Source organism: Momordica charantia, assembly GCF_013281855.1.
Source record: "Momordica charantia cultivar OHB3-1 chromosome 11 unlocalized genomic scaffold, Mcharantia_2.0 BLBB01000011.1, whole genome shotgun sequence".
Classification (NCBI taxonomy): Eukaryota; Viridiplantae; Streptophyta; class Magnoliopsida; order Cucurbitales; family Cucurbitaceae; genus Momordica; species Momordica charantia.
Window position 1 is genome coordinate 4,509,585 of NW_028275159.1, and position 17,471 is coordinate 4,527,055.

A 17,471-nucleotide genomic window follows, 5' to 3' on the forward strand; every position below is an offset into this window, starting at 1 on the left:
TAAAAAGGGAAAAAAATGGAATTAAATTTTATAATTCGTTATTTTATTTATTTGTTTAAAATGATTTAATGGCTATTGAACAACCTAATTATATTATGTCCCATAACCGATCCATATTCCAAAGAATTGAAGATGTCGAAGATATTTCGGGTAAAAAAAACATCAAAATCCGGAAAACGATCTGAATGACAAACGATCGTCGGGCATCAGCGCAAGCTGTCAAGCGCATCGGAATTGAAAGATTCAACTCTTAAGCTCAATCCGAATTTCATACTCTGAGCTCGTTCACCTACTGAGAAACGAAGATCCGGAAAATATACTTTCAACTGTCTCATGTTCAATCTGATCGTGTGGAGCATGCTTGGTACTGGCACTGGCGATCTACTAAACCGGCTTGCCTGATCGGAATCTTGTAGACGTGCACCAGTTGCCGATCAAAGGTTGGAATCACTCCTCTTTGTTCCATCACGGTCTGATTTAAGCAACCTAGAAGCTGCTGCACGCAGAGCTTTTTTGCAGTTGACTGATACTCGGATGCTTATAATATTAATTTCGTTTCCTTTTGGTCGAAAATTGAACACGAACTGACTTGGTTCTTCGGTTTATCGAATTTATTTTGCAGCTCTTCGAGTTCACAGCTCAAGATTTATATTCAGGGATTAGAATTACTCTATCCGGAAAATGCAGCACATTCCAGCAACTTTGGAGGAACAGTTGTTATTGAAAGCCATCAAGGAAGAATGTCCTTGGGAGAGTCTCCCGAAACGGCTCCAAGCAACGTTGTCCTCAAAAGAAGAATGGAACAGAAGGTTAGAAACGTCCGTCGGTCGTCTTTTGGTTTTACTCTGACTTTTCGGATAGCATAATTTTCAATAGATTTAGGTACGGCCTCTGTGACACGAAACCAAAAGGTGCAAAATATCACAATCTGTTCGTTAACCGATGAATTGTTCACTTCTGATTTGTGCATTTCTCTCTTATCCTACGAAATATAGTTATTTTCTACTTCGTTGGAAAGGGTAGAGTCCAAGTGCAAAATGTATGAAGTTCATCAGTAAAAACCGTTGATTTATGTTGCACTTATGTAAAGAGGCATCATTCGCTAAAGCGCTCTTGCTATAACTGCTGGGCTATTTAGCTACGTTTAAATCAGAAATAAATATCACCTCAATAATTAGGTCAAAACAATTTGTTTTCTTACTAATGTAAGAACACAAAAGGGGAAGACAAGATACCGGCAGTGGAGCATGCATAAAAGCACTACAATTGGCACAAGTAACAAAAAAGGGTCACTGCAAATCTGATTACATAGCGAACACCAATTATAGGTAAAGACTGTCACCATTGCCCAAAAGTCATCATCCTCTTTGGAATTATCCTGTTTATTTTCACCCACGATTTGCAAAGAAGAGATTATGTTGCATTGATCTGAGGGGTTTCCTCTTTCCCTTGAACGGATTTCTACACGTAATTGTCTTCAGCACATCTTTAATGGTTTTAGGGGACAAAAATGTTGAGCAAGGATATCGGGTGCATTTCTTGGGTTACTTGTATTGACTACTCCCAAGCATAAAGTCTGATTGAAAAAAATAACCACTATTGTAGTTGTAGCATTGCTTTACCATATTATTATTACTCTACAAAGTTCAATGGGCAGAGGAAAGTTTCTTGGAGTTGGGTGGCGGAAGATATATTTGCTGGTGAAGTTACCTAGAACCTCTAATAAAACCTTCTGATTTCTTATAAACGGTTCTTTAATAATATGTGAAGAAATAAAAGGTGGAAAAGTTGTAGATCATGTTATATGGCGACTTGAGAATATTGAGATCTACCCCCTTTGAATTGAAGGTATTACACAGAGATATGTCAACATTCCGCATTTGTTTATTCACCTTTATTTTGGAAATTATTTGGTCCAAGTAGTACAATTCATGTCAATCATCTAGCCTCAAGGAAGAAGACCAGTGCATCATATTATAAATATCATTTAATTGAATGTAGGCTTTATGAAATATATATATAATGCATATAGGTTGGGGCTTGTTTTCTTTCTTGCTTCAACTTGGAGTTTCTCATCTAACTACTTTTGTAATTATGTTTCCTCTATGATCAATGCTGATTGCTGATCGGAGTATTTCTTGTAGTCCTAGGGCTTGGGTTTGGGAAGACTCCATATTTTATTTCACTCAATTTCATCAAATAAGAATTCTTCATTATCTCTTTCTTCAATGAGATTTTATTTATTGTATATATATATTCCCCGAAGGATAATGCATTTGGTATTCAAACGAAGTTTGACCTGAAGAGGCAATTTCCCTGTCCCACTTAACCATTGAAAAAGTTGGCAGCAATTTAAATACTGGAAAATGACGGTATAGAATGCTAAAAAGATACAAGCATTAATAAGCTAAGCCCCCCTGATTTTTAAAATGGCTATCACTTTCTTTAATGTTGATGCATGCTAATTTCGTGCAGGATTATTGACCACTGTATAAAGAAGAGACTTCCATGGAACACTAGTTTTGCCCGCAAAGTATGCAAAGAAAGTGAATACTATGAAGATATGATGCGTTATCTGCGAAAGAATCTAGCGGTCTGTGTTGTAGCTAAAGTTCTCCAAATTATTTATTGAATTAGTATCTCATTGATTATTGCTGAAGTTCTCATCGGCATCAAGTTCTACCTGTTAATTGGTGTCTTGTAAGACCCACCTATTGCAATTTTTGTTATGGAAGATGGTTGTAATGTTTCGAACTTGATGTTCCATGTAATATACTTCTATCAACTTGGAGTATTGCCAAGTGAGAAAAGGATTGTAGAAATACTAGTTGTTACATTTTATTCTGCTACTAAACCATATATGCTGTAAAACAACCTAGTTTTGTTGAGATTCTAACTCAAGGGTTGGGCATGGTGGCAATAACCCTTGGACTCAACCTAGTAGTTATGAGTGACAATCCTTTTGGGTTCATTCTTTTATAATATTATCTCACATATCTTTTTTATTTTTATACCTACACAAGAAACTTGTATATACCAACCAAAAAAGAGATAGACAACCTAAGGGCTGGGTAGAGAGAACCCCACTCAAAGACTAAGTAAAGGCTTTCCAGTAGTTCATGAACATGGAAAGATTGTAATTAGTATCTCACATATCTTGACTGCAAAAAGTTGGATGTCTCTAATTTTGGACCCAAAGAAGGTCGAGGGTCTAAGGAAAGGGATATTTGAGTACAAAAATGTTCCTTGTGATCTGAACTCTATTATACTTAATGGATAAGATAACTACATTAGCATGCACATATATGTCATCACCTTGATTAAATTTTCTTTTCTCATTAGTGTTTAAACATTGATGTTTTACCTGCAGCTATTTCCTTATCACCTTGCGGAGTATGTTTGCCGTGTAATGAGAATATCACCCTTTAGATATTACTGCGATATGATATTTGAGGTCATGAAAAACGGTAAGAGCCTTCTCACAACTTATGCAATACAGTTACTTAATGTGAAACCATTGTAAGTATACTAGTTAAAGTATATTATACCAAGCTCTTAAGAATAATATGATAATTAAATAAATCTTAATCTAATAGCTTAAAACTTTATGGTTTGTGATAATTCATCGGAGAATGAGTTTGAATGATCTTAACCTCAAATATTTGCATTCATGTTCTTCATTTTAACATTAATTGTGTGAATGATGCAAACTATGAATTAAGTAATATTGGAGTCTTCATGTGAGGGGTATGTAAAAGTTAGTTATGTAATTTATGTAATTTTAAGTTATACTCTAAACTTACAAAAAACTGCGAGTTTTTGGATTCAAAGAATGTGTCTATGATGGAACCTTATGCCTCCTATCTGTTTAACGTATGCAAGGAGAGGCATAAAGTGAGTGAGGAGTGAGATCTAGTGTAGTGTTTAGTTGTAAGGCTGACGTTGTCTCTCTGAAGAAAATTGTTAGGCGTTGTGAGTTCAATAGAATATGTGGGAGGGATATTTATGTTGGAGTCAATATGGAAGTAGTAACTAAAGGAAATCCTAGTATATGGAGAGTCCTATGCCTCTTCAAGTGCTTGGTTTTTGTGTGGAGGAAAGGTAGTTACAATTTATAGGTATACTGAAAAAGTCGGGGTAGACGACATACAAGCTTTAGCCATCCTCTACTCGGGTATGCACCCATTCTTTTGTTTTTGTTTTTGTTTTTTTGAAAAGAAACAATTTCATTGATGTATGAAATTTAAGTAAAAAAGGGGAACAAAAGGAAGGGATACCCTCCACGGGATCTACAAAAGACCCCTCTAATTGGATAGTAGAGGTGTAAAACTATAATGATGAAAAAGAGGAAAACATTTACACCAAGGTAGGACCAAAAATACAATGGAATCAAAGAAATATTCACAGGGGAGCTCATTTCCTTTGAAAATCCGATGATTTCTTTCCATCCATATAGCCCAAAAAACCGGCTTGCACAAAGTGCATCCAAAGAAGCTTTTTCTTCTTAGTGAAGGGGTGTCATATGAGAAGTTAAGCCAATGTGTTACTACGGCTTCTTTATGATTTGTAAATGATTGGAAGACCTTTTTAGTTTAGTTCTTTTGGCGGGGTTCCCTCTACTCTTCCTCTGGCCTTTAGGCAGTTTCCTCTCCACCTTGGAGTTTTTTTTTTTAATATATTCATGTCTCTTATCTAAAAAAAGAAAATGAAAAATAAACGAACCCCTCATTCCTCTACCCTTTTCCACTAGAAGTTCCTCATCAGCCTGGTGTACCCATGTTTGAAAAAAATATTGGCCAACAACATAGTAGGTTAATTACTCCAAGTCTATAACTATAAGCTAGTTTGTCGGGACGCGGGTGCCCCTGGGTATAGGGGAGCAAATCTCCGACTCCCAGTTGTAGGGAGAAAAAAAAACTATAAGCTAGTTTGTTACCAAGCCAACTAACGGTAAACCAATACTTGACCTGACATCTTATGTATTGAATGAAATATGTTTTACACAACAAAGATATATTTATTTATGTTTTTGATAAGAAACAAAGATTCATTGATCTATCAAAAGAGGAGGCATCTTAAGGGCAGAGGGTTGGGAAGACCCTCCCCCAAAAGCTAAACAATAGCAGCCTTCCAATTCCTATCTATTATTTGTAGGCTATAATTACAAAAGAATTTCTTGTGGTATAAGGACCACCAAGAAGCAATGTGCTGTATACTAAAACAAAACGTGTCGTCGATAGAAATCTTGTTTTCGAAAATCCTCCTATTCCTTTCCTTCCAAGTCAACCATAGAGTCGCCCTCGCCGCACAATTCCACAGAACGTAGGCTTTGCCTCTAAGCAAAGTTCCCCCAAAGTTTTCAAGAAACAAGTCATCGATTCTTTTAGGGAGACAAAACTGAAGATCCATCTCCGACCGAACAAACGCCCAAACCTTTGTAACAAAAGAGCAATGAAGAAAAAGGTGGTCTATTGTTTCCGCTGCATTGTTACAAAGCCAACATATCGAAGGAGAAAGAGACCTGAAAGGAAATCTTCTTTGGAGCCTCTTTGCCGTGTTTAAACTTCTATGGAACACTGACCAAAGGAAGAATTTTACCTTCTTGGGGACCATAAAATTCCATATGCAGGAGGTCACTGGAGCTTTAAGCTTTTGTGATGGTTTAATCTGAAGAGAAAAAGTTGATTTTGCTGTAAAGAGACCACTGCTCTCCCCTTTCCACCAAAGTTTATCCTTCCCGTTCCTTGCTGCCAAAACTCAATCTTTTCTAAGAAGCTGGCCCACCTACTGAGTTCTCTGCCGAAAAAATTCCTTCTCAACCCCAAGTCCCAAGTATGGGAAGAAGTCTCCCAGCAATCTGCCAAGGAGCAGCCTTTTTTGGTTGAGAGTATGTACAAATCAGGGAAAGAGGTTGCAAGAGGAGAGGAATCTGCCCACCCATCTTCCCAGAATCTGACCCTTTCACCTTTTGAGGATTTGAAAGTGATCCACTTCTCAAAACTGTCTCTGTTTCTAATAATATCCATCCAAGGGCGACCTTTTGATGAGCTACCCTTAGGGAGGGAAAACCAGCCGTAGGTCTCAACCCCATAATCGCGCCAATGACCCTCCTCCACAAAGCTTTATCCTCATGTGCAAATTTCCATAACCATTTAAACAGAAGGGATTGGTTTCTCTGTTTTAAAGAACCAACCCCAAGACCACCCTGTCTTTGAGGAAGAGAAGTCGTATCCCACTTCACAAGGTGACAGCCCTTTTTTTGGTTACCTCCTGTCCAAATGAAATCCCTTACCACTTTCTCCATAGCCGACACTACCGTCTTCGGAGCTTTCAACAGAGAGAAAAAATAGACCGGGATGCTATTCAAGACGGATTGAGCAAGAGTGATGTAGTTAAGTAGCTCTTCATAGCTTTTCTCGATTATTAGCTACTGTTATAGCTTTTATTTTAGTAGCTTTACTTTTACTGCACAGTAACAATAGTTACTCATGTAATTCTTAAGCTTGAAACCTCTATAAATAGGTTTCAGCCTTTTAATGAAAGGGCATTGAATCATTTCTTAAAAAACCTTGTGAGGTGCTACATCAAATTGGTATCAGAGCATCCCGATTTTCTGGGTTGTATGGCGGGAAGGAAGTTGATCAACATTGGTGACTCTTCTCTCGTCAACAAAGAAGTGGAGCAAGCCTCCATTCTCTCGCCACGATCATCAACCGCACGCTTGCTGTCGGTTGAAGGAGAGGTGAAAACCATCCAGCAGGATGTCGGCGAGATTAAACAAATTTTGGAGATCATCCATGACAAGCTCGAAGCAATGAGTGTACAGCAAGCTACGGTTAGAACTCCTCCTCAAAATTCTACAAGATTGGATCAAGAAATGTGGATGGAGGATCAAAGGACTAATTACCTGCCGGAGAGGTACCATACACCACCAAGAAGAGTCGAAGAAGTCAATCAGAGACCAAGAAACCTCCAAGAACAGCACCTTGTGCAGCCTAGAAGGTACCAAGATTATGTTCTTGAACCAAGAATGCTCTAAGAATTGAGAGCTGTCCGGCAAGACTTCAACCAAAATCTTGGAGTTTGTACACCAAGAAGGTATCAAGAAGGTTCAAGCAACAATGTTGGAGTTTGTACGAATTTTAACAAATTAGTTTCATACAAGACTAAGGTATTTTGCCACCAAACTCCAAACAACAGCCATGAAATTTTTCTTTCTTCTTTTACAAAACTCCCAACTAGAGAAAAAAACCCAAGTGATACCTTAACCAAGATGGGAAGATTTTGCCACCAAAAGAGTGAAGACACTTCAAATGATTTCATAAGACCAACAAAAATTTCAGAGGATGCAAGAGGTAACTCAATTTTGCCTCAAGTTGCTGCCTTCGATGTTGATTTCAGAAATTGTGGAATCCAAAACTCTTCTCAGGTTGTGGCAATTGAGCAAGAGGATGAGTTTTTTCTTAAGTTTGACAATTATTTTGATGGGGAAGAAGAGGTTGATGAAGAATTGATAGGAACAGATGATGATTCTACTTTTTCTTTGGCTACATTGTTCTTTGAAGTGGAAATGCAATATGTTAACGGGCAAAAGAATTAACAAGAATCTTTATTGAGATGTTTGGGTCAAGAATTTCACAAGAATTGTCAAGATGAACCAATGAAGAGGTAGAATCTTTTACTGGCTTCTGATTTTTTCCAAAGAAAACTCCCTTGGATAAGTTCAAATAATATAGAGGATGAATTTCTTTTGAGTTTTGCTGATTATTTTGATGAAGGAGATGCAGATTCTCCAATTGAACTTCAAGAACATCGGCTACAAGAAAATGCAAGAAAGCTCTTCCTTCCAAGTAGACTTCAAGAATGTAAATACAAGAAGAAGAAAGTGGGTAGTTTTCCGAAGGATCCCGAGGAAAAGAATGTTGATAATTTGGAACACTTTTGTCTCAACAGATTATTGCATCAAAATTTCTTGGGATTTAATTCAATTTGGTCACTTTATCGTTTTTTGATGAGTTAAAAAAGACATTTTCGATTGAAGTATTTTTGAACCACAAGAAGAGGCGAGTTTCTAGTTTGCGGATTGTTCACCACCTTCTAACTCCACTACTTTTCAACTCGAGGACGAGTTTCATTTTGGGGTAGGGGAAATTGATGTAGTTAAGTAGCTCTTCATAGCTTTTCTCGATTATTAGCTACTGTTATAGCTTTTATTTTAGTAGCTTTACTTTTACTGCACAATAACAATAGTTACTCATGTAATTCTTAAGCTTGAAACCTCTATAAATAGGTTTCAGCCTTTTAATGAAAGGGCATTGAATCATTTCTTGAAAAACCTTGTGAGGTGCTACGTCAAAGAGTGAGTTTTCCCCCTTTGGATAGAAGAAGATTCCTCCACTTATCAAGTCTTGCTTTCATTTTATCAATAACCGGCTCCCACAAGGACTTTGCTCTTTGATTGCCTCCCAAGGGAAAGCCTAGATAGGAGCATGGCAGATTCTCCATCTTACAACCCAGCAGACTGCTCCAATGAGTGACAACATCCTCCTCACAATTTATCCCAATCAAAGAAGTCTTTCCAATATTTAAGGACAAACCAGAAGCTATCAGAAAGATATTGAGAACTCCCCACCAATTACCAAGGATGTCATCAAAGGGAGGGCAAAAAATCAGAACATCATCTGCATATTGAAGGTGGTTAAGCTCAATCTCGTCCCCCCCAAACGAAAAACCTCGCAAGACATTTTTCTCACAACAGTAGTCATGGAGAACCCACATAGATTAAACCAAGTGGTCATGGAGAACCCAAAAAGGCACCAAATATCTTTTGAGTTTTTAAATTACTGAATTTTGTAGGGTTGTAAGGTTGTCATATCTTTGAACTTACAACTTAGCGAGACCTAGTTATCAAATTGAGAAAAGATTTTGGAATAGGTTTGTGGAACTTTTTGCAGCTACTCTCTCACACACACACACACACACAAAGACAGGTCTTGTTCCTACCGCATGTAGGAACAGTTAGCTTTTTAAAATAACACTTTCTTGAAAAGATTTTGGAATTGCAACTATTCTTCTGCAATGAATCTGATGTAGGCTAAATTTTGAGTTCCTGGAGTTTCACTAGCATAATGGATTAATCTCTCTCTAATTAGTATCTTTTTCAACAATACATTTAAATGGTGGTCTTAACTTTATACTTCCACAACCTAGTGACTTGCTTTTTCTTGAAAGATGAGGAAGTGTAATTTATGTAAAATTAATGTTTAGATCAAATTAGGGGTATTGTAGTGTTTTGAGGGAACACATACTATTCTCTGCTTCATCCCTTCTTCAGCATCCTATATCCTTTTGATGGCTTCAGATAAATACTGTGACTTGATAATTTGCTTGTGCTTTTATTTACTTGCAGAGAATCCTTATGATAGCATCCCAAATTTCAGTGCGGCTGATGCGTTGCGGTTGACAGGAATTGGCAGGAATGAGTTTATTGATATCATGAATAAGTGTAGATCCAAGGTACCAGATATGTGTTTATATGTTCATGTATTTATTGTAGATCTAACTATGATCAAATTTGTAAGTGCATTATACTTGTTTCAGGTACATGTTCTATTTGTAAGTGAATTATAATTGTTTTTATATGAAACATTGAACAAGAAGGACTAAGGAGAATACAATGATCAAATTTGTAAGTGCATTATAATTGTTTTGACCATTGAATAGAAAAATAACAAAGAAATTTGATCATAATTGTGAGTAACTATGCTATGATCAAATTTGTAAGTGCATTATATTTGTTTTTATATGAAACATTGAGCAAGAAGGAGACAAGACAATAGGAGAATAAGTCTTGACAAGTTACATGAGTCTACTTTATGATCAACTATGATATCTTGATTGTAAAATAAGAAAGGGAAGCTCTTGAAAATTTTCAGTTGAAGACATCCAAAGAGAAGCAGCAGATAATAATATAGTCTATACAATATGCGTTTTTCCATCTAGCCATCTTCAAATATCCCACCATTCATTTCTTTCAAGATGCTCCAAAGGATTGCCATATTATAATGAATGCTTCATCATGTTCTTCATATGTTTTGACATCTACTTCTAGCACATCTTTTGCAAACATATGCTGAATACCACAATACAGTTTAACCGAACCATTCCCGAGGACCAGCAAACAGATGGTAGAGATGTTTGTTTCTGGATTTACGATCCTGTAGAGGGTTTCTCTTGTGAGTAGTTTTATCAGCTGTTATGCAATCCATCTACATGTGAGAGCCCACTCTATCCTTGTTCTGGAAGGTGAAAATTCTTAAGAAGGTTAGATTCTTTGTTTGGCCGGTCTTATTGGGCAGAGTGAACACCTTGTACTTCATCTTAAGGCATTATTAAGTGGTGGTGGGGCTGTATTGGTGTGTTTTGTGCAAAAATGATGCTCAAGACCTGAACCACATTTTATGGAGCTGTCAATATGTTCGAACTATTTGTGATGGATTCTTTCAATTGTTCTAGCCTGGTTTGGCCAGACCCAGTGGTTGCTCAGATATGATGGAGTAGGTTATGTGTAATCCCCTTTGTGATAATGGCCAAATTCTTTGGCAGGTAGATTTTTTCGTGGAGATTTGGGGTCTTTGATTGGAAATGAACAACATAATTTTTAAAAACTAGGAGAGGTCTCTCTAGATTGTGTGGTTTATTGCTAGCTTTAACACCTTTGGTTTGTATTGGTTCCTAAGAAGTTTTGTTCAAACTCTCTAGGTCTTATTTCTTTGAATTGGAGTCCCTTCTTGTATAGTTAGCATTTGGACTCCGTTTGCAGGCTAACTTTATGTATGCAAGATGCTTTGCCCCTTTTGTATTTTTTCTCTTTATCTTTTCTCTATGAAAGCTTGATTTATTATTTAAATAAAAGATTGTTTATATGGAAGGGGCAAAATATGTGTAAAAGATGTTTATTGTCTTCGCATCCAGTTTCACAACAGATGCACCTCTGTGGCAGAAGGCAATAATTTTTCATTTAATTTATTATGTGCATTTACGCTTGGGTTTGTTATTCTTATCCCTGCAAATATTGGGTTCAGTTCATCACATGTGGAGCCTTTTTTATTTTTACTAATTATTCTTCTACATTGATGAGCTTTTTCATGTGTTAATATCTTTTTCTTCCTTTGAGAAATCCAGAAAATTATGTGGAAGCTAAACAAGTCCATTGCAAGAGAGCTTTTACCTTCTCAACCTATCGATTTCGTCATCGAACCATGGTGGGGAGTTTGTCTTGTAAACTTCACATTGGAAGAATTTAAGGTGAATTTCAAATAAATACTAGTTCCATGTTCAATATTTTACTGTAGCATGCAACAAACAAATAATTGTTTTCTAAAGTATGGCAGTGCATAAATGTTATTCTGTTTCTATTTTCTGTGGTTTGATTCAATTTTGCTAATTTTGTAAATATGTAGAAACTCTCAGAAGAAGAAATGGCAACAATAGACAAAGTTTGTAAGGAGGAGGCTAATTCATTTATTCTATTCGACCCAGATATTGTAAAAGGTCTCTTCAAAAGAGGATTGATCTACTTTGATGTTCCTGTTTATCCAGATGACCGTTTTAAGGGTAAGCAATAAATTTTCAAATATATGTTTATTTTTCTAGTTAGATAAAAGATGAGTTTCTTTAATTTGATGTTATTCCTGTAAGACGACATATTTCTGGACTGACACCTGAAAGCCCTAAATATTTCTGTAAGACATACATGTATATATATTTTTTAAATATGGGCTGTGTCTCTCCTATTAGCACATGACAATCAATTCTAAATTTTATATGTTAAATTAAATGTGATCAACTGATCATATTGGTTTTAGAAGCCAAATCTGCTGTTTTCTGGTGTATCTCATACAACCAGGATAACTAATATGTTAATGTCATACCATTACTTGGCTACTAATGCTGTTCGTTTGAGCTTATTCACAAAACGATGAAATGTTTCTTTCAGCACTATCAACTTATATATATGTCCAGTGTCTTGGTTTGACGATATAATAACAGTTTCATGGTCTTAAACTTGGCATGTAAACTTTTTGTTAATCTAAATAGTTACTGTATACTAGAAAAAATATATATTTAATAATAAGGTTAAATAGGCACATTGGCCTTATTGGAACCACTCCTTTGTAAGAAGGGATGAATTGGAGATATTAATACTTTTATTGATCCAGTTTCTAGGCTTGAAGGGTTTGTTTCCAACCGAGAACAGTCATATGAAGACCCGATTGAGGAGTAGGGCAATTATCTACCGCAGCTTGTTTCTTTTCTTTTTAGTATTATTTGTCTGACTGGGCCTTATGAAGAAAAGTCTGTTGTTCAGGTTATTGTATGCAGTTTTTGTTGTTTCAAGTGAAAATGCAACTGTCGCTGAACTGGCAGCAACATTACAGGCTGACCTAAATCAGCTCCAAGCTGCTGCATCTTTTGCTTGTAGATTGGGATGGGCAGTAAAAGTAATTGATCCAGCATCTGTTCTTCAAGATACAAGCATACCTAACTCTCCTAGGGCTATTTTTGCTGATGAAGATGCTTCTCTAGCTGCTTCAGGTTCATCAAACATGCTTTCTGATGGCGATGCTTCCCAACAAGGGTGGACAGATAGTTTGGGACCAGATTCTGATAATCGTGTTGCTTTTGTTGTAGATGCTAATATAACATCATATCTCATGATGGGGTCTGTTTCACCAGGTCTGTCTTTTAGCTTCACCAGGTTTGTCTTTTAGCTTTTTAGTATTTTATTATTTTTTTAAAAAATTTCTATAATATCCAGTTTCTTTTTCCTCTTCATCTTAAGGATCAAACTAATGAAACTGAATAAAAGAAACAATAACCAAGAAAAGTAGAACAAAATCCTATAAAGAGAATTGAAAAGCTGGCTAGGACAACTGAAGCTTTTTTTTTTTTTTAAATTTTACAGATTAACCCTCCTTTGCCTTTAGCTGAGACTTTAGTATCAAATGCCCAAGGAATATAAAACCTTTGTTTTTACTTATTAAGTATAATAATTGGATGAGCTACATTTATGGATGACTTAATGACTTCAGTTTGTGTTGACAATGCTCTGAAAGAAAGTAATGCTCGGTGATTCAAACATAAAATGGAAACGACGGTAGTTTAATGTACTTTCAAATGCTACTAATAGGTGGCTCTGTAACTTACAAAACTTGAACTTTCTTGTGGTTATGTTGCTATTGCCGATTCAGTTCTCTTCATTTATGAATGTTTCAGCTCTTAGTTTGTTCCTATTCCTCCCTCCGTCAAGGTGGGCTGTCTTGAGGGAGGGAGGAATTACCTTCTTTTTTTGAAACTCCAGCACTGAGCCTTAGAATTACCGGATACATCTCATAAACCACTGTATATTTTGCTTTACCAGCTTCATGAACTAATTGAATATTTGTGAAGAACTTGGCGCAGTAGAGTAAGTTAGGTGGTGTGGTAGATACATGGCATTTTGTAGAAAGTTAATTAAACAAGATGTACAACTTCCCTTCCCTCCCACTTTCTTCTACGACTGATCCATTTTTACCTGGATGCCTTAAGTAGTGCTGTCATTGCATGATATATATATATATTTTGATATCCGTGAGTGTTCGGGCCAGCTTACGCGCACCTCGACTAATCTCACGGGACAACTGCCTGACCCTACAATATTTGGTGTTGGGAAACACATGAGAATTACTAATTCCTAAGGTAGGTGACCATCATGGGATTTGAACCCATTCCCTATTAATTAACCTGAGTTCCTTTGGACCAATGAGCCATCCACATGATATATATAAAATAGATAAAATATCGTTCCTACATGATATCTTTGCACTTCTTTTCTTCTTCTTTTTTTTTTTAAAAAAAAGAAACGAACTTTTCATCGATTTAATGTAAAAGAATAGAAAATTGTTCAAAGATACAAACTCCCGAAGGAGTGAAAATGTAAACAAAACGGAAAACAAAACATCAAACTAAACATAACACAGACAAAAGCTAAGGGGGACTGGGGGAGTTATAAAAGCCTCCCAATTAGAACAAATGTTTGCAGCCACCTTTGAAATCTATTTTGCTTTGTATGCATTTATAAGCAAATGTAAGCTTATGCATTTGGAACTCTTATTGTTTCTTTAATTGTTTTATCAGGACTGAAATCCCATGCTGTAACCTTGTATGAAGCTGGCAAACTAGGCCATGCTTGCATTGCAGATCTTTGCAAAGATCTAAGTACCTTAGAAGGAGCAAAATTTGAGGGTGAACTGCAGGAATTTGCAAATCATGCATTTAGCCTACGTTGTATATTAGAATGTTTATTGGTAGGTGGAGTTGCCACCAGTGCCAAAGGAGAGGAGGGAAACTGTGATAAATTAGATGCAGAAGCTTCTGACAACAATGAATCCAAAAACAATGCTTCAATTGAAAAGTTAGAATACTTGACTATGGACGAAGATCAGAAATGTGCTGATGATTCTAGCTGTTCAGCAGTGCTCCTTGAGGATTCTGCCTCATCTGAATCTCTTAAAAACAGTGCTGGTGATGAAACGAATTCTGCAGCCTCTTTAGATGGTGGAACTTCCTTTAGTCAGGTAACTGACCCAGTTCCTGATCTCCAAGTTGATAACAAATCGATGCAGATTGATGAGCTAGAGAATGGAGGAGAATCACTCAAGAGAAGAAAGAAATATCAAGTTGATATTCTTCGCTGTGAAAGCTTGGCTTCTCTTTCACCTTCAACATTAAATCGGTTGTTTCTTCGCGACTATGATGTTGTTGTTTCTATGATTCCTCTTCCTCCTTCATCAGTTCTTCCTGGACCAACAGGCCCTATCCATTTTGGTCCTCCATCTTATTCATCTATGACACCTTGGATGAAATTGGTTTTATATTCAACTGTAGCCAGTGGGCCACTGTCAGTTATACTAATGAAAGGGCAATGTTTGCGTATGCTTCCTGCACCATTGGCCGGCTGTGAGAAAGCCCTAATATGGTCTTGGGATGGTTCAAATGTTGGTGGCCTGGGAGGAAAATTTGAAGGAAATTTTGTAAAAGGGAGTGTACTTTTACATTGCTTAAACGCACTTCTCAAATACTCAGCTGTCTTGGTGCAGCCCCTTAGTAAATATGATCTCGATAAAAGTGGGCGAGCCATTACCGTTGATGTTCCTTTACCCTTAAAGAATTCTGATGGTTCAATTGTTCAAGTAGGTAATGATATGGGTCTATCTGAGGAGGAGATTTCGGACTTGAACTCCTTGTTAGTTGTTTTAGGAAACAAGTTAGAACTGTGGACAGTTGGTTATATACGGGTGTTGAAACTCTTCAAAGAAAGGGAGTTGGAAAACTTTTCATCGGATGAGAAGAACTATGAATGGGTACCATTGAGTGTAGGATTCGGGATACCACTTTTTAGTCCCAAATTATGTGATAATATTTGTACAAGAGTGGTCTCATCCGAATTACTCCAGTCAGATTTACTGTATAAGCATCATGACGCAATGCAGGGATTGAGAAAAAGATTACGTGATGTTTGTGCGGAATACCAAGCAACAGGTCCAGCTGCCAGACTTTTATATCAGAAGGAACAACCTAAAGAATCTACCAAACAACTCATGAACTATGCCAGTGGAAGGTGGAATCCACTAATGGATCCTTCTTCTCCTATTTCAGGAACTGCAAGCGAACATCAGAGAATAAAGCTTGCTAATCGGCATCGCTGTCGTACTGAAGTTTTGAGTTTTGATGGTTCCATTCTTAGGTATGTCTACGTTTCCCATTATTTAGTTACACAATTGGTAGAATGAAGTGCATATTGTGGTTACTAGTCTTGTGTAAATTTTCATTTTTATTTTTTCAATGTGATGGGTGAAGTTTTTTTTGATAAGAAGATGGGTGAAGTTTTAAGTGCACTTCTGGTGCAGAAAAGCGATGGAAACTTCGATGCATTAGAAGAATGTGTTTCAAGTCATGGCATCCCTTGGATGCATATGCTGTCATGTTTCTTCACCTAAAAACAATTTCTAAGAAATCCCACCACCAGGTTTTCATTACTAGAAAGAGTCTTTGCTGGTCTTTCTGAACAAGAAAATTTGGGGACGAATAGGAATGTTTTACAAAAACTCTGTTTTAACTTATTCCCTTGAAATCAGTTCGGTAACATCCTTGACCTTCTGGCACTAGTTGCGTAAAACTTGGTCTCAATAGTTTTTGCATTTCTGATTCAATGACAATGCATATTCTGTAAATTTTTGTTCTCTCACACGCTCTCCAAAGTGTTCTTAACAAGGAGTTTTAGATAAATGCTGACGAGGGATGGTCGTCATGATTTTAGGCGGCTGTAAAGATATAATTTTACTATCTATTGAAGTAATAGTATGAATGATATTTTCAGATCCTATGCTCTTTCTCCTGTGTATGAAGCCGCCACCAGGCCGATTGAAGAAGCACTTCCTGCTAATATGTCGAATTCAAAAGGCGAATCAGATGAAGCTGACAGCAAGGAAGTAGTACTCCCTGGTGTGAATATGATTTTTGATGGTTCCGAGTTACATCCATTCGACATAGGCGCTTGCCTGCAGGCCCGTCAACCAATCGCCTTAGTAGCAGAAGCAGCAGCAGCCTCAGCAGCAAGCTACAACTAAGTAGGCTTTGCAGCCATTCTTATTTGCTTAGAATGACACACAAGGTAATGCAAGTGAAGCCGAGCCTAACAAGCGAGATCGCATTCACCATCCATTTATATTATGATTTTTTCGTAAGTTTCATCTTTGGGGCGACTAGACCGAATGAAAGTTTGAGATCGGGTCCAACGTAACGATTACTGTTAACTTTGTTGGCTTAACGTACCCATCTCGAGCATCTTGCCCAGGCGTGCATTTAGCGTTTGTAGTTTACCATTACCCTGGCTTGTTAGTATCCATGATTTCAAGAGAGTTCACTTCATTCTTCTTCTTTTACCAATTGTATCTCATGATAGCTTATAGATGCTGTCTGCCAAAATGGTCTATTTTTTTACCAATGAGATTTTTAACTGACCAAAGAGCTATTTTCTTGCTTGTTAAGCCTACTTTTTCATTCACGAGATTTTCCATGATGGCAGCAGTTTTGAAGAGTTCATTATTATTATTATTATTTTGTAAACAGGTGATTATAATTCCAAGCTATAACATATAAGAATGCTTCAACTTATTATCAATTGCTATGCATAATGGAAGAGATATTTCTTAGTATATTTTGGACCAAACTTGTGATTAGTGCGAATGTTATGAGTTCATGATTTGAGTATTAAATTTTCATCTACGGATCAACATTTTTACATATCTATGGATTTGATATTGACATGAGAAAGTGAATCTATATTTTTATAGTATTGCAAAAAAATTGATAAAATATAAAAAGATATTAATAAAATATTATTAATATCAAAATAATGTTAATATTAA

The 17,471-nt window shown here is 36.7% G+C and overlaps 1 protein-coding gene across 1 annotated transcript; it reads left to right on the top strand.

Annotated features, from left to right (window-relative positions):
• The first annotated feature begins 104 nt into the window (after positions 1-104).
• Positions 105-17,107, top strand: LOC111019847 (FAM91 carboxy-terminus protein). Its single transcript, XM_022296382.2, has 11 exons — positions 105-440; positions 623-809; positions 2,476-2,593; positions 3,371-3,467; positions 9,410-9,516; positions 11,185-11,307; positions 11,463-11,616; positions 12,222-12,282; positions 12,371-12,738; positions 14,179-15,787; positions 16,421-17,107. Exons 2-11 carry the CDS (start codon positions 682-684, stop codon positions 16,668-16,670), a joined length of 3,015 nt encoding a protein of 1,004 aa, XP_022152074.1. The 5' UTR covers positions 105-440; positions 623-681; the 3' UTR covers positions 16,671-17,107.
• Positions 17,108-17,471: the final 364 nt, after the last annotated feature.